Source organism: Daphnia pulex, chromosome 7 (genome assembly GCF_021134715.1).
Source record: "Daphnia pulex isolate KAP4 chromosome 7, ASM2113471v1".
Taxonomy (NCBI): Eukaryota; Metazoa; Arthropoda; class Branchiopoda; order Diplostraca; family Daphniidae; genus Daphnia; species Daphnia pulex.
Genome location: NC_060023.1, coordinates 10,708,429 through 10,732,084, shown reverse-complemented (window position 1 = coordinate 10,732,084; position 23,656 = coordinate 10,708,429). Strand labels below are relative to the sequence as shown.

The 23,656-nt window shown below is 45.3% G+C and overlaps 3 protein-coding genes across 11 annotated transcripts in view; 2 read left to right on the top strand and 1 right to left on the bottom strand.

Moving 5' to 3' along the window:
- Positions 1-5: 5 nt before the first annotated feature.
- On the bottom strand, positions 6-2,716 carry LOC124198866 (katanin p60 ATPase-containing subunit A-like 1). 2 transcript variants are annotated; one of them, XM_046594930.1, is made up of 8 exons: positions 2,316-2,716; positions 1,922-2,104; positions 1,655-1,863; positions 1,286-1,596; positions 1,096-1,217; positions 594-1,029; positions 391-520; positions 6-325 (listed from the first exon to the last, which is right to left on the bottom strand). In XM_046594930.1, exons 2-8 carry the CDS (start codon positions 2,099-2,101, stop codon positions 127-129), a joined length of 1,587 nt encoding a protein of 528 aa, XP_046450886.1. In that variant the 5' UTR covers positions 2,102-2,104; positions 2,316-2,716; the 3' UTR covers positions 6-126. The 2 variants fall into 2 exon arrangements, with proteins under 2 accessions (XP_046450886.1, XP_046450885.1); XM_046594929.1 differs by having other exon boundaries at positions 2,450-2,678.
- Positions 2,717-2,722: 6 nt separating this feature from the next.
- The window catches only part of LOC124198860 (serine/threonine-protein kinase N2-like), a 29,395-nt gene continuing 8,461 nt past the window's right edge, over positions 2,723-23,656 (top strand). The window contains exons 1-8 of one of the 8 annotated variants that reach the window (XM_046594920.1): positions 2,723-3,161; positions 10,973-11,120; positions 11,339-11,439; positions 11,681-11,972; positions 17,122-17,433; positions 18,199-18,356; positions 22,124-22,514; positions 22,922-23,302. In XM_046594920.1, coding sequence (XP_046450876.1) covers positions 3,159-3,161; positions 10,973-11,120; positions 11,339-11,439; positions 11,681-11,972; positions 17,122-17,433; positions 18,199-18,356; positions 22,124-22,514; positions 22,922-23,302 — 1,786 coding nt within the window. In that variant the 5' untranslated portion in view covers positions 2,723-3,158. Of the gene's footprint in view, positions 3,162-3,217; positions 4,881-8,810; positions 9,350-10,972; positions 11,121-11,338; positions 11,440-11,680; positions 11,973-17,121; positions 17,434-18,198; positions 18,357-22,123; positions 22,515-22,921; positions 23,303-23,656 lie in introns of those variants that run through there. The other 7 variants (XM_046594924.1, XM_046594916.1, XM_046594921.1 and 4 more) reach the window with 7 other exon arrangements.
- On the top strand, positions 18,363-21,778 carry LOC124198865 (nucleolar and coiled-body phosphoprotein 1-like). The gene is made up of 2 exons (XM_046594928.1): positions 18,363-20,396; positions 20,468-21,778. The coding sequence occupies exons 1-2, from the start codon at positions 19,761-19,763 to the stop codon at positions 21,620-21,622; spliced, it is 1,791 nt and encodes a 596-aa protein (XP_046450884.1). The 5' UTR covers positions 18,363-19,760; the 3' UTR covers positions 21,623-21,778.

Here is a 23,656-nt window from a genome sequence, read left to right as displayed (position 1 = left end):
CCAACTTAAAAGCAAATATTATATTAAGCAAAATATTAATTTCGAAAGTTGTTACAATTTCCCAAATTTGAGACAGTGCACGATTACAATAGTACGTAAGCCTTTCTAGCGTAAATATAGTAAACCTTAAGACGACCCAAATTCACGCATCCATCTATCGTATTTCTCTAAATCGTCAGCAGAAACACTTTTGTTGCACTTCTCGACTGCCGCCATAAAGTCTTCCATGGTTACGGGAAGGTCGAGTTCTTCTTTGGCGAGTTGACGAATCTGATCTGGTCGAAGACCAGCAATTCTTCTTCTCATGGACATCATCGAAGCATCTCTGTGGAATCGCCAAAGAAAAAATTATTTTTTCACTCTCAGGGTTAGCCAAAACGTTATTTTTACCTGCAAACGTTGGTGATGTCAGCACCGGAGTACCCATCCAGCAATTCAGATATAGCATCCAGATCTACACCGTCCTCTGCAACTTTGACTTCGCGAAGATTGATATGCAGCAGTGCCAACCTTCCTTCCCCTAGATACAGGTAAAAAACGAACATGCAATATTGTGATGTACGTAATTTTATACGATGCAATTTGCGTATTACGTGTAGGGAGTGGTATGTAAATTCGTTTTTCAAGTCGCCTTCGCAGAGCTTCGTCAATATCCCATGGAAAGTTGGTGGCAGCCAAAACCATCACCACTTTACTTGGGTCCTCGCTTTGTGAACTAATGCCATCCATCTGGACTAAAAGTTCCGACTTGACACGACGTGATGCTTCGTGTTCTGATTCTGAGCCACGTCTCGAGCACATTGAATCAATCTCGTCGACAAAAATCGTGCTGGGAGCATAGAATCGTGCCATTTCAAAGAGCAGACGTACAAGTTTCTCCGATTCTCCACGATACTTTGAAGTCAAAGTGGACGAAGATACATTGAAGAAAGTGGTTCCACACTCGGTGGCGACAGCTTTCGCTAACATTGTTTTTCCAGTACCTGGAGGGCCGACCATTAAAACACCTTTCCAGGGCCGTCGTATACCCTGTAAGAAGCATTGGTTGACTTAAAATGTCCTAACCACCCAAACAGGGAAAGTATGTGAAATCACCTTGAAAAATTCGGGCATCCACATTGGCAAAACGACTGCTTCTTCAAGAAGACGCTTAGCCTCAGCTAAGTCAGCGATATCGGCCCAGTGGACATTCGGGTCCTTTTGTACAATGTCTCTCTCTAACAATCAACAGCAATTTCATTAAATCGGTCACAAATTGTCGATAGGCAAACAAGCTTCAACTTACCCAGCATGTCAACCAAGTCTTTGTCATAGCCAGATCCATCGAATCTCCGTTCTTGATTCTCTTCTTCTACAAGTTTCTCGTCTTTATTTTCCTCTGATTTGGTCTCCTTTCCTTTGGCTGGTGCAGATTTGCTGGAGCCACTTGCTTTGTCATCTTTGTCTCTGGCTCTGGAGAAACGAGATTCAAGAGGCTTCTTGCCTCCCGCCGCAGTGGCTCCGGATGGTGGCTTTCCCCCACGACTTGGAGGTGGTTTGGGAGCAGATGGGTCGGATTTTTTGTTGGGCGGCCGAGGCCGAACCGGTGGTGGTGGCCTACATGAATAAATATATTAAGCAAACGATCAAGAATACGAATTGGTAAATGAAATACCTATGCTCCACCGGAGTAGGAGAAGGCCAAACATCAGGGTCTCTTGGCTGAGGAGATCCCCACACATCTGGATCATGATTTGACTCTTCATATGGAATGTTTCTTGCAGGTCCAATTGGACGATCAGTGTGATTGTCAGATTTGAATGAGTTTAGAGTGCCTTGGATACTCCTGAGTTGTTCAAATTCATAAGCAAGTTGTTGTTGGGCCTGAAAAAGTCAAAACCCTTCAGTTATGTCTCTTTGAATGTATCTGTTCTTTTCTTACACTCTGCCATCTTCCCTTGTTAGTAGGATCATTGATGGTAGGCAAAAGGCGGTGAATTTGCTGCACAACTCCCTGGTAGTAAACACCTGCAGTTTCGTAGTTACCTAGAAGTGCTGCTTCACGTGCAAGTTTGGTGTTTTCACAGATCTCTGCTACTGAAGTAGACATGATATTTTGCATCACCTATTAAAGACAAAGGCATGTTTGAAATGAGATACCCAGCAATGATAGCAAACTAAACAGCAATCATGTTCAACAGAGGCAAGATGATAAGGGTGTGTAAGGGATAGAGAAGCTAATAAGAAAATCCTTATCTACATCACAAAATTCAACATATGGAATGTAAAAAAAAAATTAATCTATAGAATACCAATGTACACTAGACAGCAGGTACCTTTTGGAACGTCAGAGCATTAAAAAGAGATGTTTTAAAAATTAAGGGTTCCAGGTTTGCATGGAGCAGATTTTGCTGCCCAGCACAAGTAATCGGCACTGGTCAGCAAGTCTATCGTTTTTTTCTGAACGTACCCAGACTTTTCGGAAAGAATCTAAACGAAATCTCCACTCCAAATTAGGATTCCTAGATACACTGCCTTAGGGCTTTACATCGGGGGTGAAATGACTGATTCACAAACTCTCAAAATCTCGCATCGAAAACCAAATAAAATTTCATCTTAGATGAAAATCTATTCTATCCATCTAGAATCAACCTATATTTTACAAAAAAGTAAATAAACTAATCTACGAGCTGTCAAAAGTTTTCTAGTTTGCGTGCAAGAAAAAAAAAACATTTTTTACTCATCTGGCAACGTTCTCTAGGCTAGGTATTTCTTTGGGGGAAACGGCTTTAGTTTATTGTGCCTTTTCTTTCAATCTCCATATATATATTTATTAAAAACCGTGCCTCGACCGTATTGCATCTCATTACAACGCCTTTGATTGAATCAAATTCGTGCATTATTTTCGAGATATTGGGGTCTAGACTAACTTGTCCAGCTGTAACCTGTTGTTTGCGTGCAGTGTGTATGTGTGTGTATAGTGGCGTATGCCGAGTGAAAAGATGGCGGATATGTTGTGCGAAGGATGATGCCCTCTGTTTAACGTGATTCTAGTGCAAGTTAGAGACAGAATAATTGGAACTTGTATTGACAGCATAAGTGACTGAACTCCAGTGCATTACCCAGCTTGACAGAACTCCAACACTTTTTCAAGACAGCTGGAACCCGAGCAACAAACAATGGTAAATGGACCATCCACTTGCATTACCTTAATTGACACTTTTTTGACATTGTTGAACTGGTCATGTAGATTGAAGTCTAGTCCATACTTATCTCATTGCGTATTGACTGGCATTGATTCACAGCTAAAGCCTTCGACTGTTAGCTCATGAATACATGTATTCATGGGGGCTGTGTGCCATGACATTGATTGTGCCGTAGCTTTTGATGGGAGAGGTGGAGAGCACTGGTTGTAGGGAGTTGAACCCATTACCAAACTTCTCATCAGTGCAGACTTGCTGCTTTGAAATTGCCAATCATGAGTTTTTGAAAGTCTTGCCCGTCCAAATACTTTGCTCTGCCCCACTTTTTGTGAACACAGGCCACTTGAAGAACATTTAGAATCTGCCAGACGCTGTAGTGTGTTCCTTTTTTTTCTCTCATCCTTTTTTCCCATCAGCCTGAAAACATTCTGTGCACCAGGGAGTAGTGTCCCACCGACGATATTTCACCGGTGAGATGAGTAGGAGGAGGAGGTATATCTCTTTCCGGCTCGTGGCAGTTCATGAATGACGTGTCCTTGAAATCCCATCTATTTCCAACCGTTGGCTCCGTTTACGAGGCTGCCCAGTATGAGTAAGTGAGAGGAGGAAACTGGAAGTGGGAGTATATTCTTTTTCCTCCTATTTCGTCTTTCAAGGGATCTTTCGCCGAAGCCACTAAGACAAGAACAACACTGGCAGCAGTTAGTCTCCAAATTGTCTTGGGGATTTTCGTTTCTCGTTGCTGCCCCAGTTGTTTTCGCAGAACCTTTCCTCACGCCATTCCGATATTGAATCAGAGCCTGTACATTCTCGTCTGGAATACTTTGAACGGCCAACTTTCTAATGACTCCCGTGAAGATGAGAAAAGAGGTGGAGGTACGAAACCGACAGTAAAGTACACGAAGAGGAGTGTAACGTTTTGTTACGGCTCATTGGGTACAAATCACTGGCCAAAGAGGAAGAAGAGGAGGTACTTTTTGGTTGGGATTCAAGAGAGAGAGAAAGGTGCTGACCTAGAAAGCGAAAGAAAAAGCCAGTCGTCGTAAGATGAAGGATTGTTGGAAAAAAGCCTTTTGGCTTCAGGTGTTTAAGGCGGGGAGATAGCAGAGAGAGAGAGAGAGAGAAATATATGCACCGGCGTCTTAAGAGCGGTATCCGATGCCAAACTCCAGCTGGTGTGCATCATCATCATCGCCCGTCCCAGGTGAAGTGGAACCTCCCCAGTTGGCCGCCAGCTTCCGAGCCGGCAAGTTGCTGCTGCCGGGCCACTAGGACTTTTTTTTGCATTTCTGTTTTGCATCATCGAACCCCAAATATTTTTTTTTGTTTCGTGAACACACAAACAACAAACACTTGCGAATCCTAGAGCTGCGTTTTTGGGTTGTTGTTTTTTTGTGAGCCATCAGACGGAATGGCCTCGTCTCGTGATCTACTCTGCCAACGGATGCGGTGAGGATTTCGTGCTTCTGGATAAAGTGTTGATTTTGAGCTCAATTGAAGCAGTCAGAGAAATAACAAACCATCAGCACCATCATGTTTTTCTGTCCGGGTTCCATCGGCCTGTTGAACGATGACGATGAAAGCGACTGGGCGGATATTGACAATTTCTACAACCATCCGTCATCTTATCACGCATTCCACCATCATACTGGCGATCACGACAACAAATTCTCCAAGATGGGATCCCTCATGTTTGTGGTAGACGTTTGTTTGTTTCTCTGTTTGTTTATTTTCTCTGGCCCGGTTAGATGTTTGTTTTAACGGATTTGCTTGGGCAAACATTTGCGTCGGTTGCGGCCGATCCATCTCTGAGAAACAACAACAACACCGAAATTTCTCTTTTTTTTTCAATGCGTGAGTGCCATTTTGTTTGTCTGGGCCCCGAGTTTCTCTGGGCAATATTGCCAATGAGTTAGAGAAATTCGCGATATCGTCTTTAACCGCAGATAGGACACGACTGGTGAAATCTCGGGGGGAAGAAAAAAGGAAACAATGGCCGGCAGTGTTATAGTTTTTTGTTGACAGTCCGAAGAGCTTCTTGTTTTCGCTTTATCATTTTATTTTTTTGTTTTTGTTTTTTTGTTTTTTTTTTTAAAGAGGGGGGGTTCCATTACCAACAATTTAAAGGCTGTTGCCTTGCAACCGTGACCAATCGCGATTTCTTTTAGGACGAGAAGAAGAAAAAAAAGAACAAGCAGAAGAAAACACGGTAGAATGTTAACGTCTTTTGTATCAAGTCTCCATTCATTAGATTATAAAAATTAAAAGGAGAAAAATATCTTTGATACGAGGAAGTTTTGAATTGAGGCTTGTTAGCCGGCCGAGATTCGACTCGCAGTCACTCGAGGTCATCATCGTTTTCTTCTTCGATCTTCTTCTTCTTCTTCTCCTATTTTTTTTTCTCCTCTTTCCCAGGTTCTTTCTCTCATTTACCTGAATGGATTTAACGATCGAAACCCGTCTGTCGGTGGGTCATCCAAAAAGCTAAAGTCGTTGCGTTTCCTGCTCGCGTAGCCCCTTTGCTGTCCTATAATGTAAAAGGATTTTTGGCCTTTTTTTAAATATTTTGTAGCCGTATAGCCAGTCCCACGTTTTCTCATCTCCTAAAAGGAAAATTTCAGTAAAAATCGAGTTCCGTATGTTTATCAGTGGGGTAAAAAAAAATAGATGATTTCGCTTAATCTAGGTAAACCAAAATTTGATTCCAGTTTAAGCACGTGAACATTTTTCGTTTGTGAGTCAGGAAAAGAGAATTAACAGTTGACAAAGTGATTAGGGATCTGGTGGGTCTACCTAGTTTCATTTTTTTCAAATTTCTAAGCCTTTGCTTATTAGCTCGGAAGAAATTTGTTTCCCACGTTTTTATCGAGAAGAGAAAATTTTAGGAATTCGATCCAGTCGAATCAAGTTTGAAATGTTTGTTCGATTTTGTGTGGGGGGAAATTCGATTCGACCGGATCTCTGATGAGCAACAAATCAAGTTAACTTGGAAGTTTGTCAGGAAAAAGACTTTGACAAGCTGTCGTCTTGTTATTTAAATTAATTGAACGTGTGAGAGAAGGAAAGAGAGAGATCCAGTTGCGAACCAGGTTTGATAGCGACTTGCATTTAACTCGTCTGCAAAAGATTAAAGAGTCGAGTGAAGCATCGCAGTTGACGGGCGAAAAGGACACGTTCGGGGGGGGGGGATAGAGGTGGGTCTGCCAAATTTAATTACTTGGTCACTGACGCCCCTTTACTAAATTTGAAAAAAGAAAAAGAAAAATGGCAGTGCGAGTTGTTAAGAGAAAAAAAAGTGCGCAGGGGGGGACACGAAGCCCCACGGTAATCCGCTTGCCATTTTTCAAGCGAAAAGGGATGTTATACATTACGTGTGTGTGTGTGTTCTCGCTCACGTTGATGCAAGGGGCCTTAAGTGCCGTTAGAGGCCAGCGACGTCGTCGTCGTCGTTCGCTCTCTTCTATGTGTGTGTGTGTGTGTGTATTATGTCTGGTATTGTTGTCAAGCCGGGAACTTGTTAACGGTAGAATCATATGAGGATGATGATACGCATCCCTCACCGAGGCAAACTACTACTTCATTTTTTTGTTTGGTTTTCTTTCTTGTTTCTCTCTCGTGAAGGAGAGAAGAAAAAAAGAGTTTCTGAACTATTGAAATTCTTCGCCTGACCCTTTTGCCTCGGTTGGGGGCCTCCACGCTAAAAGGAAGAAGATGAAATAGAAGCGTGCGAGCGACCTTTTTCTTCTTATTCCTCTAAGCACGACCCCCAAGTGAACACACACACACACACAAGACTCGTGAAGGGTTTTTCTTCTTCTTCTTCTCTCTGCGCAAAAAGAGACGATGGAGAATTGTATGGATAGAAAGAGAAATGCATAAACGGTCCCTCTGCGCGCGACTCCGGTTTGGAAAAACTCCAAAAACCAAAAAAGAAACAAAAATTGTTGGTTTGTTTTCTTCCATGTTTATTGCCTTGACTTGGTACTGGTTGCGTATGTGTGCTGCGCCTATGTTTTTCCCTTCTTTTGTTTTCTTCTTCTTGGCCTCTTGTGTGACGTCGTTGCTTGCAAGTTATTTTGCACGGGCTTTTTGAACAACTTTTCTTTCGGCGGTATCATCATCTCTTTTGACTTAGTTGACTTGTCTGGGACGCAAAAAAACAAGAAAGAAAGAAAGAAGCGACGACTTTCTCAGAGCTCCTTCCTCACTACTCTCTGCCGTGTGCTGTTTTCTTACCTCTCAATTAAGGCGGGCGTGTGCCCGGCCTATTGCCAGTTGTATGTGCGCCGCCGTGGCGCTGCGTCATTATTCTTAAGGAGGAATTCTGTCTACGTATTTTTTTCTTCCTATTCTATTTGATTTTCCTTTTTCTGTTTTTTTTACCGCAACTTTCCCTTCTTCATCATCATCATTATCATCTTATTCTTCCTTCTTTCTCGTGTCCAGCTGGTCCTTTTGGGGGGCTGGTGGAGATTGAAATCGATTTCAATGGTGCCCAACAACAATTGAAAGTTAGCCCTTTTCTTCTCTCCTAACTCAAAGTTATGGAGCTGAGGGAGTGACTGGGTAGGAGGAGGAAAAACAAATTTTTTTTTTCTTCCATACAGAGAAAGAGAGAAGAAAAAAAAAAGATATTCGCGTGCCCGATGTTTTCTGCTCTTTCGTTTTGGTCGTCGCGTGATTCAAGCGTTCGTGCTGCCGCGGGTATTGCCATGGTTACGAGCCGTGCTGAATTGGCTGACTGGGGCCAAGACCTTTTTCCCTCTTTTCTTCTTCTTCTTCTTCTTCTGCTGTCTGATGATGTGTGGTGCTAGTTTTATTATTATTTTGTTCCTTTTTTTTTCTCTCTCGTCTTTTTGGCTATCTCTCCAGGCCACACAGTCGCCTTCTTTCTACTTGCAGGTGGGGGTCTCTCTCCTTCTCTTGTGTAATTATCATCTGGCGGTGGGAAGTTTTGCTGCTGCTGCTGTTGTTGCCCAGGAGGATAGAAAGTCTATATAGAGTCTAACATACAACAACAACAACGTCTACTACAAGGCTACTTCCACTATTTACTACTAGTAGTAGTACTCTGTGGCGTGTGTGTCGGTTATGACGGGCACACGTCACCGACACCGTCGCCTTCCTTCTTTTTTTCTTTTTATTCTTTTTCTCCATTTTCTCTCATTTGTCACACAATAGTCACCTGTGCAATTGTGACCGAGGAACTGTGTACGAATAAGGGGGGCGGCTGTGTTCTTGATTGCCATTCCATTTGTATTTAGTTAAAAAGAGGACGGCAGAATTCCCACGACAATGTGGTGAAGTGGTGGCCAGTGGGAGAAAATAAATTCGGGTGGGTGGGTGCTGTTGGGTGGTGAGGAGAAAATCGGAAATGAGACAAGGTGTATAGGAGAATGGGGTAGAAGAAGAACGAGGGAAGGCGTCGGTTGCTATTACCCGGTCCGGTAGTTCACGGTTGAGGTGGATTCAGGTAGCGATAGGAGCGACGGCGGAGAGCGGCAGGGTAAGGTGGGGGTGGTGGGTGGTGGGTGGTGGTCTCTGTGTGGGTCGGTGGCGGTTGGTTGGTTGGTTTTATGTATCGATAACGCAGCAAAAGGGAACGAACGAACGAACGAACGTCGCACTGCGTCGACAAAATTCCCAGAGCCGACCGAGTCCAGTTCCGATCCGACTCGACGATCGGACAGTCGGCCGCTCATTTCCCGAGCGCCTCCCGTTGGAATCGTGCGCGCGCGCTCATCTCAGCCCAGGCTGTCGTCGTGTGTCGTTTTGGACAATTTCGTGACATTCCGATAAGTCCATTTGAGGAAAAGGAGAAGAACAAGCTCTTTAAAAGTAGATCAAAGATATCGCCCCACCCCCTCTCAGACGGGACTGACTGAAAGTACACCCGAATCGATTGTTTGCGTGAGTCGTTGAAGAAATCCAACACGGATTGCCTTTACTCTTTTCACCCGCCGTCCAACTCCCTCGTCGGTGAACTCTCAGAGTGTGTCTTGTGTGTTTTATTTGTGTGTGTGTGTGGATGTGGATGAGAACGGATTATGGATTACGTCTCGTCCATTGCGGCGCTCAATCGCGTCGTCCGTCATCTCAGCCAATCGCTAATGGTCGACAAGAGAATGGCCCTCAAGGTAGCAGTGAACTGGAGCCAGAGCCAACTTGTAAATGTGTTGATTTCCTAGTGTGTTTGTCTGTCTGTCTTGTTTGGTTGTTGATTCGATGTGTGGGGGGAAACTCGGTAAATGACTGGCCGAATAGGAGCAGAAGCTCGATCGATCCGGTCGTACTGGGGGTCAGTCGCTAGGGGACCCCCCTAGTCTGTCTCGATCCGTATGGCTTCACTAGCCAACACGGCCGATTGATTTGCCGGAATTCTTTTTATTCTGATCAAAAAGCTTGACGGAAATGTCTTTTCTTTTTCTTCTTCTTTTTTTGTTGTTGTTGGCCGCTTGTCATTTATTTGATTTGCTTGTCTTGTTCATTTTTTTTTTACGGCCGGATGGCTGATTCATTAAGCGATGGGTCGTTAGAGGGCGCCCGGTCGTTTCCGGTAGCGGGTGGTGTACTACATCGACAATAACAACAATGCAGGGGAGGGGTTATCCAGTCGACGGAGAGAAAAGAAAGAAAGAAGAGAGTGTCAACTAAGAGCAGAACCAGTTGATCCGATCGACTGATGACGACGGCTGATAATAATAATGTTCAATTGTACGCTAGTTGCCATGGCGCCGTTATTGTCAAAATTGTGTCGGGGCCCCCGCAAAAAATTAGAAAAAAAAACAGCGACATCAATACAAAATTAGACGCGCTTGACGGAGGGGTTTGGGTTGCAGTCTCACTGTCTTATCGCCTCAAATCTTTTGTCAAATCTTCGATCAGAGGTCGGTGGTGTCGTTTTCCCGTCCTGGGCCGCTGGAGCAGCAAGTTCTCTCTTGTGTTTTCTCATTTCTCCTTGTCGGGAAGGGGGTCCCCTTATAACGGATGACTCCGCAGCTCCTCGACGGAGCCGGGCCCGGTATTGTTCCGTAACGGCGGTCTCACCTTTCACACCTCCGTCGACTCGATGCGATTGTTCATTCATTCAAGTGAATTGTTTCTCTTCTTCTTCTTCCCGAGAGAGCGAAACAACAACAAAAAAGATGGAAAGAAAAACAAAAGAAATTCTAACCTGTTACTCGACACTGTGAGAAACGGCAAGAAAAGAATAAAAGAAACGAACGTAACGACACGGGGAGAACAACAACAAGTGGAGGAAGAAGAAGAAGAAAAAAAAAACAAGGTTCGAGTTGCGGCGGCGATGACTTTTTTTGGCCCGTTCTCTTGCTTGTAGGGCGCCCGGCTGTGCGAGTCTGATTGCTTTTCCAACAATAGACAGCCGATGCCAACTTCGTGAAATAGAAGAAAACAGATAAAAAAAAAAGAAAATATTGAGTCGAAAAAAAATCTATAAAATAACTAAAAAAAAAATACAAAATTTTGTTGTTTGTCTGCTGTTAACGACGTCTTGCCACGAGTTTAGGTGCGGCCATCGAGTTTCACCGATAATCTCTTGACTTTTTGGGTTGTTGTGCAAGACGTTTTTAGTGTGTGGGGGGGGGGGGGAGATGCCTGATGGTGGGATGATAATGCAACTAAAAAAAACCGTTTTCTTATTTGGATGTCGTCGACTCGGTTGTTGTAGTAGTTGTTGTTGTTGTGCATGATGATGTATATACTATTATGTCTTGATCATTGAAACATTACCCTTTACCGTTTGTCTCTCTCTCTCTCTTTTGTACGAATAGGGCGATTACATCCGTTATCCGGCCCTGCTGGAGTTGAGCAGTAAATATGGACTTCAGACGGACGTGTCGGACGCTTCGCTCGGCCAACAGCTGGAAGACTTGCGAGAGCAGATCCGCCGTGAGATTCGCAAAGAGCTCAAAATCAAAGGTTCCCTTTCACGTTCTTTCTTTTACTTTTTAAACTTTTTCACTTTTTTACTGAAAAGATTGTTTCCCATTTGTTGTTGCAGTAGTAGTAGTAGTTAACAATGGTCACTTATTAACCATTAGCCGTCTCATTGTGTTTCCACTTTTTCCCCTCCGTGTAAAGAGATGTTTGTTGTTTCTCATGTTGATTATTTTGTTTGATTCCGACGACGGATCCAGAGGGGGCCGAGAATTTCAAGAAAGTGGCCACGGACAAACGATCGCTCGCAGACGTGACGGCAATGGTCAAGAAAGCCAACAACAAGTTGCAGGAATTGCAGGTAAAAAAAAAATGATAATAATTGGGGGCCGGGCCTTTTTTTGTCGGAGGAGACTATTAGGCGGTCCTCGTTGTTATTATTTTCGGTTGTTTGTGTGTGTGACTGGGGAGAACGAAGGAGAGCGACTACCTCGGATGAAAGTCAAAGACTTTGAGGAGAGAAAAGAAAAGAAAAGAAATGAAAAAATGTAATGACAATGATTTTCGATCGTTAACCGCTATTAAATTGTGCGTGTACCAAGGCGGAGCTGCAGGAACTGGACTCTCAGATCCTACTGACGCAAGGCCAGGGCAGTTGCGGCCAGGGTGGCACCATGATGCTGATGAACATGAACACGCCACCAGCGCCCATGTCGCCGCCCGTCTACCACAGCCAGCAGTCGTCGTCCGTGTCCAACAGCCTCAGCGTCGGCAGCGGCGGCAACGGCAACACGGGCGGAGGAGGTGGTGGCGGAGGAGGAGGAGGTGGAAGCGTCCATCACTCGTCGACTCTCAGCAGCCAGCCGTCCAGTCTCGGATCCAGCAACGGATACGGTAATCATCTCTTGCAAATTTGCCCCGTTTTGAGATTGAACCAAATTTACCGCAATCTCCTGCGTGTGTGTGTTTTGTCTCAGCACCTGTTTTGTGTGTGTGTTGGCAACACAATGTCTTCTCCTTTGGCTTTAACAGCCCCCGCGGATGATGGGAGGCAAGGTCCTCTTCTTCGTTTATATTTTTCTTTCCTTTTTTTTTTATTGCCTGAAACCAACGTCTCTGGACTTGTGTTGCCAACTCGAACGAGGAAGAGAACATTCCTCCCTCTCGGTTACGGTTTTTATCCGTTGAAAGGGAAACAAAACAGACGCTGAAGAAGAAAAAAAAACGCGAAGGAATCGATGATGATGATGATGACGTCGATGACGTTCCAAACCGCACGGCCAACAGTTTTTCCTTGATCGTTTTGCGTGTTCGTTTTTTTTCTTCTTCTTCTCTCCTTTGGAATCGTTTCCCGTTTCTTTCCCTTTTCATCTTTTTTTTCTTTCACATTTCTTTTTTTTTTTATTGAGTCAATTTCACGGTTGTTGACCGGTTAATGGCTCTCGCTCACTTGGTAGTATCGACAAAACCTTCTGGTATTTTCTTTTTCTCGTCGAGGGGAACCCTCCGATTTTCGCAGCAGCAGAGGAGGGTGGTGGCACGACAGAGCAGAAAGTTTCTTTTTTTGGGGGGGTTCAGCCCTCAACCCTCCTCCATTTGTAACCCGAGTCTAACGTGTGTGTGTTTGGGTTAGAAAAACACAACAAAAAAAAAAAACAGCCGTGACTGGCCCGGTTCTTTCTGTCCGGAAGATTATTGGGAACAGGTGCCTGAATTTCTAGGAATTTAGGGTGTCCCGCAAAATGAAACGCAAGTTAAGAAAGAGGTCGGTCGTCGATTGTTTTTTTGTTTTTTGTTTTTTAAGGAAAGGAGAATAAACTCGAAGAAAAAGAAGAAATAAATAAATTTGTTGTCGGATGTGAAAGATGTTTGTGAAATGGGAGAAAGCAGCTGCGAAAAAAAAGCGGCGGCAGCAGCAGCAGCAGAAGGAGCAACAGCAGTTCAACATCAGCATCTCATCCAACGTTTTTTTTTTAAATGGAAGAAGAAGAAAAAAAGACTAAAAAAAACTCCCGTTGATTTCACGTTGGCGGCACCAGTTGGCTTTGGGAGAAGGTTATAGACGTCAAGAAATCTTTTAGCGGGATTTTTTTTTCCTCTCTCCTCTTTTGTTGGGTTGTCGTCGTTGTGTTGTTGTTGTTTGCTGCTGCTGCTGCCCGTTTTCGAAACGACATGTAGTACCGGCGTGACTCCCGCGGCCATATTTTAGTTATCGCCGACCTTTTTTTTTTTCAGGAAAGAAATGTAATATTTCTTTGACTTCTTCTTCATCTCCGGAATTATTATTATCATTTTTGCTCCTTGGCGGAGGAGGAAAAAAAGAAAAGATAGTGTTAAACCATCGGTGGCGCGCGGGGTAGGTGAAAGTTTGGTTCACCTGGGTTTGGCCGACGGTGGCTGTGGTTTGCTGTGCATACCAAAGACAGACGTCAAGCCGTCGTTGATTTGAGAGGTTTATATTGCACTGACACGACGAAAACGTGTGGAATTTTCTTTCCCGCTCGCAAAAACCCGAACGTGAATATCAGTTGAAACTCAGACCTCTCTCGACGGCCTCAAAATGTCGAAACTATTTTCGACCGCATGATAAAAGGGGAGTGAGAAGTCGAGTCAGTAGCGTAATGAAAAGAAAACAAGACAACAACAACAACACAACAAAAACGTGATTCTTTATTTATTTGTGTTTTGATGTTCTTTCTTTTTTTTGCGTATCAACGAAAAACAAAACAAAAATGTTTGACGAAATCACCTGTTTGGATTCTCACGGCTGACTGGAAATCACACACACACATACACCAAAAAAAAGTTGATCTTTCGAGACACGGCGACCTCAATGTCTCAATTTCTTCGAGTTTCGGGAGAACGAGAGAGAGACAGACAGAAACTCTTTGGGTGGGTGATTTGCGTAATGTGTTTTTGTTGTTGCCGTCTCTCTTCACGATTGGGTGGGGTCAGTCTCTTTTTCTAGATTGCCAGAATCTCTCTTTTTCTTCTTCTTCTTCTTCTGTTTCTGCTTCCTTCTAGATTTTGATTATTACTCTGGTTGTTTCACTCTGGAAGAAAGCTGTGAATGTAGACCTAATCTATTCAGTCCGTGATTCGACTGTCCCGTTTCCTCCGCTACACCTTGTCGCTCGTTCGGGCGAGAAGCTGTAACTCTTCTGGCTTACCGTTCAAAGCGAAAAAAGGCTGCGCCAGTCTTAATTCTTTGCTTTATTTTTTTATTTTATTTTTTCTTACGGGTTTTTATTTATTTGCGTGTGTAATCGCGATCGTTATCAACGGACCAAAAGAGAGCCCTCCTCCCCCCCTCTGGGAGAGTCTTGGCGTTCCGTTGGATTTTTTTGGTTTTGTTTTGTTTTATTGTTTAGTAAGAGAAAAATAAAAGGGGGAAACACCAAAAATGGCGAGTGGAAAATATTGAGATTAACCAGGCCGAGGAAGCGCGACGTTAGTCGAACTGTGACTGGGTGTTGTTTGATGATTGAACTTAACTCTCACGGGGCGCGATGATTGTGCTGTTGGGCATTTTTCTAACAGACAGAGAAAAAAAAAGAATGATGATCGTAAAATGCGCACACTTATTTAGCTCGACTGCTGCTGGAATTCCCCCACTGGAATAAAAAAAAAATGTAATAACAACAGGTAACACTGGCCGAATGTGATTTGGCTTCCGCTGGATGAGTTGAACTCGGTCTCCGCCCAATGACACGGAAGTTATCGTTAGCAATCGAAAATGTTGTATTCTTTTCTTTCTTCCCTTTGTGCACACATTACACAGAAAGAATTTGGGAAAGAGATGTGGTAGGAAAGAAAAAAGTTTTTTTTTTTTGTTCCAACATGTGATGGTCATTAGATATATATTATAAAATATATATAAAAGAAAAGTGGTGGCGGCGGCGGTATGGGAATTGTGCGTCCGGAAAGTTGAAAAAAGACTAGGCGGGTGAGAGAGAGGGAGGAAGGTGTTTCACCACGTTTGTGAAGTAGAACAACACCTCATTGGAGATACAAGACTGTTGCCTATTTTTTCTTATTTCTTTTTCCTTTTGGGGTTCCCGTGTATCTCGGCGGGAGGGTGCCGGGAATTCAAAACGGCCCTCAGGTGTCTCCTCTCTATACCCTCCTACTTCTCATTTCTTCCCACCTGCTATTTCTATTTTTATTTATTTCTTTTTTTTTTTCTGATAGAGGACGACGCATCGTTAGTTTCATTGAAAGAAAAAAAAAGGAATTTTCAATATTTTCCCTAGATGCGGCTACTGAATAAGAAAAAAAAATGAAGGAAATTCCGAAACCCCAAAAGGAAATTAAAAACCTCGTTTTTTTTTAATAGGGATTGTTGTGTTATTTATTTTCCAATTTTTATTTTTTGTTTTGGGGTTTCAAAAAAAAAAAAAAAACCATAGTGTGAACCCCCGAAATTCATTTGTTTTTTTATTGTTATCATTATTTGCGTTCATTGGTTTCCTTTTTTTTTTTGGCAGACTGGCCATTCTGTCGTTTCACACGTCATGAATCTTTGGTTTTTGGAACAAATTGTGTTTGCCTTTCAATACTGGAGAGAGAGAGAGAGAGAGAAAGAGAGAAACACAAATCGCACGTGAAATCGAATAAAAATAACTCCTTTCCTTTTCCTTTTTTTCTTTTTTTCTTTCTGGGGTAGTAAATGAAAAAGTTGTTTAGTTGTTGTTATTGTCTGGAGTGCGTTTGTGTCCGTGTCGACGCTCTCCCAAGAGTCGCCCGCACACACAAACGGCGCCCAATCGTCAAGAATGATGTCAAAAGAGAAAAGACAGGGGCGAAGAATAGACCAAGTCGAGTTATTATAACTCCTAGTCCTGTAAACTTCGAGATGAACGATGAGACTCTGCGTGAATTTGATATTGGGCGACGTGAGTGTGACGGGGGGAAAAAAGAACCGCCATCATTGAACTTCCAGCCCGCGACCGGGGGCCCCCTCTTTCCTGCCGACTCGGCCTGCAGCACGTCGAAACGGCCCAGCTCTCTCTTTAATATCTTTTCTCGGTCTTTGAAAACATTTTGTGTCTCTTTAGATTGTGTACGACGAGCGTGTGTGTGTGTGTGTCTATTGCTACAACCGTTTTCTCACGGTTTTGACACCTGCTAGATGATGGGAAGATGATAATTTATACGCCAGCCAACGCTCAGTCGAGGAGGGTCTTGATTGTGCAGCCGGTTGAGAGTCTCTCGATCGAACATTTTCAAATGCGTCTGCAACTTCTTCTTTAGAAATCAAGAAAAGAACAGATAAACTTTCTCTCGGTGGGATATGGGCGCGCCAACAGAAAGAGAAAGATTCTCTTTTTTTTTCTTTCCCGTCCATCTGCACTCCTCCACGTTCTCTAATACACACAAAAACCTTCTAGGAGAGCTGCTTAATGTTTAATGCAACTAGTGAAATGCTGTTTGTATTACCTTCGGAAAGAAGGGGGCAAAAAAGGCTCTTTTCAGACACACTGGCCATCGCTGCTGCTGCTGCTGCCCGCCAATGTGGGTTGGGTTCTCTCTTTTTTTCTTTTCAATGCCTCTGCATTTTGCTGTGTATCTAAAATTTTGTTTTTTCGGTCAAAAAAAAACAAAAAAAGAATTTGGAACTCCTCCCAAAGTACTCATTCCTTTTTGTTCCATCGACCATTTAAATTTGATTTTTTTGGTTTGTTGGCGAAGACAAGCGAAAGGGACTATTTGGGAACAAATCAAATCGTGAAATATCGAGAAGAAGAAAAGAGAAAAAAACGAGTTTTTGTTTTGTTTTGAGGCTGTGTGTGTGTGTGTGGACTTTTTTTTATCGTATTTTTTTTTTTGGCCTGCCAGACCATGTATGGGCAGTAATAGTCGGCTAACCGCAGAATCTGTTGTTCCCCCCATAGTCTATAGGGGCTCCCTGTCATTCATGGAACATTCTTTTTCCTTTTTGATTGCTTTTTGGGTTTGGAAACGAAATCAAGATTGTGATTTTTGATTTTCCTCATTCATTTCTTTTTTGATGAATTTTCTCATTCATTTTTTATTATTACAGAGACGCCGATGTCGCCGGGCGATGTGGCTGTTCCTCGGCCGGACGAAGGCTCCCTATCTGAACAGCGGATCTCATCTCTGGAGAAGCAGCTGAATATTGAGCAGAAAGTGAAGCAAGGCGCCGAGAATATGATCCAGCAGTACTGCAACGGACCGACCCGAGACAAGAAGCTCCTGGCCGAAGCTCAGCAAATGCTGGCCGATTCGAAGGCCAAAATCGAGTACATCAAAATGCGCATCATGAAAGTCAAGCAGGTCCAGTCGGAAGAAATGGACGGCAAAGGCTCGGGTGATGGATCCAGAGCCAGAGGAGGTAGAAATATGAAAATTCAAATCTTTTCTTGTTTTTGTTTTTTTTTGTTTCCCCCCCACACGCATTCACCATTTTTACAGGCAACATGAGCGCGCACAATAAACGAGAGAGAAATGAATGTTATCATCCGGCGGCGGCGCGCCGTGTGCGAAAATTGGTGGAGGCCATAAGCCAAATGATTTATGGAGTCAATTGCAACCGAGTCAAAACTCGAAAGGAGAGAAAGTGGAGGTCAAATTGAGCTGCTACTTCTATTTTACTGGACAAGTTTCAAAAAAATAAAAAAATAAAAAGAAGAGGGGGGAATTAAAAATACCCACTCAAAAAACTGCTACTACTACTACGACTAGTACACACACACCAACTGCTGCTAATAATAATAATCATCAAATAGAAAAGAGAGTTTTGTGCATGGTGGAGCTACCTGTTGGCGACCGAGACAAACCTGTTTTGAAAGCGGCGTGTGAGTCACTATTCCAGCTAGGAAGGGCCGGGTCCGGTCACGAGTGTCGGGAGTTGGGAGAGAGAGAGAAAGAAAAAAGTTTCTCTTCACTTATTTTCTAATAATTCTTGTTTTTTCTTCTTCTTCGTCTACTCCTCCTCTTTTGAAGCGAGAGAAAGAGATAATTGACACTGCAAAGCTTTTTGTTTCCTCTCGATCGTAATCAAAGTTTGACTTGTGAGCCATTTCGTGTGTGTTTCTGGGTTTTTTTTTGTCGTTCTCTAATTCACAGTTTTCTTGGTTTTTTTGTTATTGTCGTTCAGACCGCAATTGTGACTTTGGGCTGATGACGCCGCTGGAGGTCCGGATCGAGGAGCTGCGCCACCATTTGCGGATTGAATCAGCTGTCGTGGAAGGAGCTAAAAACGTCATCCGGCTGCTCCAGTCGGCCCGCTCCACCGATAAGAAAGCTTTACAAGAGGTAAAAATCTGTGGCCGTCAAAGAAATATGTCTTTAATTTCTTCTGTTGTTTTGCCAATTTTTAATTCGATCCGTGGGAGAGACGTGAACTCTCTCCAACTCCCTCCCCCGTCGCCCTACCGTAAAAACAATAGAAATGCGATTTGCCGGAATTTGAGGGCGAGGAATCGGGGCGCAGAAACAACAACTGTCGCTTTGCGTTGAGATCCATTGGAGACCCACCGGCCGATCATTGAATTGATTGGGCGACAGCTGCGGCTGCGGTTTTCAGTTCACGTCCGTTTGATTTTCGCCAGTAGCCAGTCGCAATCCTCCCGCCGCCCACTCCACCCACACGACCCATCCAAATGATAATGATGATGACGATAATCATTACAAAAAAGAGAGAGAAAATCGTGCGGGACCGGTCGAGTCATTTGAATCGAATGTGACGCACCACGACGTTTTGGCCCGGCCAACTAAAAATAATCCTTCTCTCCCCAGTCGTTGTCGTTAAGACCCGACCCGTGGTCCCCTCCCATTTTCCTTTTGCTTCCTTCCTTTTTCCTCTCATTTCTCTCCTGTTCCTCCCTCCCGCCCGCCCGCCCGTCCGTCCGTTTTTTCTCTTCTTGTTTGTCCGTTCTGCTCCGTCTCGCAATGATAAAACCTTACAATGTTGTTACAATTTTTCTCTCTCTCTGCGTGCCCGCGTCGTCGCCCTCCCCGTGTTTTGGTTGTCTCGGCTCTTTCGGCACTCACCACCCACAAGAAACGGACGGACACGCAGTGCCCGGCTTAAGAGGGGACTTTGGCCCGCTGTTGTTGTTGAAAGGCTTCGAAAGAGTCAAGGCTCCCCACTTCTGACTTAAACGCAGCACTCCTCTTCCATTCCTCCTCCCCCCCTCTCTCCGTCTTGTTTCTTATTTCTCCCGGAAGGATGGAATGGAATGGCCGGCTCGGATTTCTGTTTTTCTTTTGCACGCGGCCAAAACAAAACAGACACACACACACAAAAAAAGATGAGTCTTTTTTTTCTCTCTCCTTCCTTCCTTATTCTCCTTCTCCTCCTACCTCCCTCCTCCCGTCCTTTGCTCCATCGCCTAGCCGGCCAATGCACCCCCGCCATCTCGATGACTAAAATTAAACTTTCGTTCCGTCGACTCTCTCCCATCAACTCGGCTCGGGCTCCTCCGTTCCCCTGCGCGTTCTTTTTCCTCCTCCTTCCAGTTGCGAGTTTGATCGCTTCCAGTGTCGTCTCGTCCGCCGCTCCGTCTTCCTCACTTCTTGCAACCGTGTGTCCTTCTCTCTGTGCGCCCTGGGCAAATACGGGAGGGATCAGCTCTGCTGGGATTTTTTTCTTTTCCTCCCGTTTTGATTGAGTTGATGAAGAGTTGGGCTGCCAGTTAGTCCGGCGACGTTAGCACAATGACGGATCGTCATTGCAGCGTGTCCATCAACGCTTACATGACTCTGCCCAGACTGGGGCAGATGGTCCAGTCGACCAGTAACGGCAATGTCCAAGCCAATGGCATTCGCTTTGAATATTCGTGGAGTAACAGCGTCCCGGATTTGTCGCCGACGCCCAATCGACGCTCGGCTTCCACGGCTCGTGCCTACCATCCGCCACCGATGGATGCGGATGCCAACGCCTTTCGGTGCAGCCATCGCAAGAATTCGTCGTCGGGTTATGGCAGTGGCGAGACTCCGGCGCCGGTCATGGCGGCCACTCTGACCTTTTCCCATCCGGCCGGATCGTCCAGTTCCGTCAGCGGAGACAGCGGCCGCAGAGCGACGCAGCCGTACGAGCGGAGGTGCAGGAGCACTTGCAGCATCACACTGCAGACCAATCAGGAGAATCCTGTCGAATCGAACCAGACGGCTCAGGAGGCTGGAAGTTATCCGCTTTATCCGCATCATTTCAGACGTTGCTCGGAAGGCGAAACATGGAACAGCCACACCAAAATGCCTCCGCTCTCAGTGCCGCCTCCAGTTCAGTCTCCCTGTCCCGTTCTCTCGCCCCTGCCCGCCTCTCCCGTCACCTCTTCAACTCCAGTGGACAAGGTAACATCCGTTTATAATGGAATTCATTGGTGGATAGCTAATCTAATTGAATTTTTATCATTTGACTCCAGGTGAAAAGAAGGAAAGACGGAAAGAAAGGAAAAGGACGCGAGAGGCCGCGAACGGTCCACATTGACGTTTACTGCACGGCCTCCGAGTCGGAAACGGAAACTTGTCTGGAGGAAAGCGACGAATCGAACGAATCGAATACTTCGACTGGGCAGACGGTCTTGAGGGCTGACCAGCCTGGCACCAGAGTCCGCCACATTCGCAAGAAGACGAGTCTGCCCAATGGCTTGACCGCGACAAAGGGATGCGCTCCGGGTCTGAAACCGGTGCTGAGCTACCGGATCAGCACCAAAGAGCTGGCCGAGGCCGTTGAGCGCAAACGCGTGTCGTCCAAGACGACGGACGCCAGCTCGGACCTGCTGGATGACGAGCTCTTCCGCAATTTGACGTTGACGGATTCGTCGGTCGTTTCCCTGCTGGCCGATTCCGAGCCAGAATCCTCCGACACGCGATTCAGCGAAGATTCCTACCTGGACGCGAAAGAATCGGACAAAACTTGGCGATCGCCGGAGAAGGAACGAAAGCGCAAGATGCTGGAGCAGCGGAAGCAGCAGTGGCGTGCGGCCAAATCTGCGGAGCAATGCGAAGAATCCGCTCGATTCGCTTCCAGGGCCATGCCTACCCGGCCGCCTTCGTCACCTGACAACACTTTGCTGGGCCCTGCAGCCTACGATTTGCGGGAGAAATTCAAGATGCTGGGCCATTCCGGCAGCGGCGGCAGCTCGGACAAGGTTTCCAGATGCAATTCTCAGCGATGTCCCGTTCTAGACAAAAGTCATCCATCTGCTTCTCGGGAATTTAGCGCTTCCAGTCAATCACCGCGCCCGGAATCAGTTCACATTTCGAGTCCCAGTCCCAGCTACTGCAGCAGCGTCATGGGCAGTAGCATCGTGACGGATAGCAACAGTTCGACCGACGTTCCAGTCGACCAACTGGCAGTTCCCACCCAATTCGAAATGCCTTGGCAGTGGCGCATCCAGCAACCGACCAGTCCCGTCAGATCCCCCATTAGTGCGGCACCCTCTAATTGGACGCTGAAAAAATTCGGCCGTCACGTCGGACCGGCTCGCAATCCCGACTGCAGTTGCGCTCACTGCCTGGACCATTTCGCCCGCCTGCGTTCAATCCCCAAGAGCGGAGGAATGATCCGTTCATAACGAAATGAGGGCGGGAAAAAAAAGATTACGGATAGAAGATGAAGAAGAAGAAGAAAATAAAAACAGTTTCTAACATTCCCCTACCCGACTCTCACCCTCCCCATCCCTTCATCCGGTGATTCTTGGGGCGTTTCGTTGCCGGAATTTTTTTTTTTTTTTTCAAAGATGAGATGAAGAAGAAGAAGAAAACTTTTTAAGAGTTCTTGGTGGATAAGAATGTGTGCTACTTTCAATTCTATTGATCCTTCATGCCGCTACGTTTCAAGTCCCTGGTGAGCCATCGGAATTTGACTCCTCGGCAGAGTTTGACAGTTGGTGCTACCGCCTCTGACGGATGGACGCCATTCATGGAGTCCATTTTGGTTTTGTTTTATGTTCGCTTTTGCTTCTCGACTTCTCCCTCTCCGGGTTATTACGAAATAATTTGAACTTCATCTTTTTGACTTTAGTGACGTGGAATGCTCATTCAACTTTTCTGTCTTTGAAAATGTCTTTGTACAGGCGCAGGCCAGTTTATCCGAGTCGAGCCAACGGTTGGACTTGATCCGTCACTCGCTGGAACTGCGCAACAAGGAGCTGCCGCCGCAGCAGTCGGCCAAGGCTATGGAACTGAAGAAGGAATTGGAATCTTACACGGCGTCGAGTCCGACACCGTCGGGCGGTAGCAGCTACGTCAGCCTGCAGCCGTTCAAGCACCAGGGAGGCGGACAAGCTGGCGACACGCCGACGTCGTGTTCATCTTCTTCTCATTTGCTGGGCAAATCGGCCGCCATCACCGGCAAGCTAGAAGTCCGTCTGATGGGCTGTCAAGATCTGCTGGAGGACGTTCCAGGCCGATCACGGCGAGATTCCACTCACTCGGCCCCCAATGACCTGAAATCCTTCGTCAAAGGCACGTCGTTTTGTTTCGTGTTAAAACGAGCGGCTATTCGCTCTCGTTCGAATTTTCTTTCTAGTTACTCGGCAATTCCTTTTGAGAAACATTACTAAAAATGTTTGTAACAAAATAACTAAACGGGACCGTGAGAAGGGGGGTAGGGAATGTCCATTTGAAGGTGATCTGAACTGGATCATATCCAGTTTGACCAGAAATTTGTTTGCCTTTTTGAGTTGAGAATTGCCACCGGGATCTGTCAAATTCAATTCCGTGTCAAGGTCCAAATTGTCAGGAGCAATTAAGGACTTGTCGATCAGCAGGTTTAACTTGGATGCAAATCGCTTTATTGATGTTGTTTTGTGTGTTTGCAAATTTTGATTTTGGTCGTCTGATTTCATTTATGGTTTTTGGAATTTTATTAGGTGTGACGGGCAGAAGTTCGTCCAAGTCGTACAGTGTCAAGGACGAGACGAGTAACGAGATCATGGCCGTCATCAAGTTGGACAATGTGACAGTGGCGCAAACGAATTGGCGGCCGTGCTCCCAACAGGCCTGGGACCAGCGGTTCAGCATCGACCTGGACAAATCGCGAGAAGTCGAGATCGACATTTACTGGCGCGACTGGCGCTCACTTTGCGGCGTCAAATTTCTGCGCCTCGAGGAGTTCATCGACGATGTCCGGCACGGCATGGCCCTCCAGCTGGAACCGCAGGGACTTCTCTTTGCCGAGATCAAATTCCTCAATCCGATGATCTCGCGCAAACCGAAACTCCAGCGCCAGCGCCGCATTTTCAAACAGCAAGGTAACATTTATTGGCCGTTTTTGTGTCGTTAATCGATTCCCCCCAATTTCTGCCTCCCACTTGGCGCTTACACCGTCGTTGTTGTCCGTGTTAATTCACTAAGCTAGGACATTTAGCGCCACGGGCTATTGTAAAATACGGTAGCGGTATTGGAAGACAAAAGATTTTCCAACGAAAACAAAAGAAAACTAGGTCAGAGAGATCGCCACCGAGTGTGTGTGTGTGTGTGTCTGTTTTAATTCACATTCTCTTCCCATTTTATGTTGGCTCCTCGTTTGTATCCGAAGAGTGGGAGGCGTGACGAAGCTGGACAGGCCTTTTCATTTTGGGGTTTTCTGCCGCCATTATTTGAAT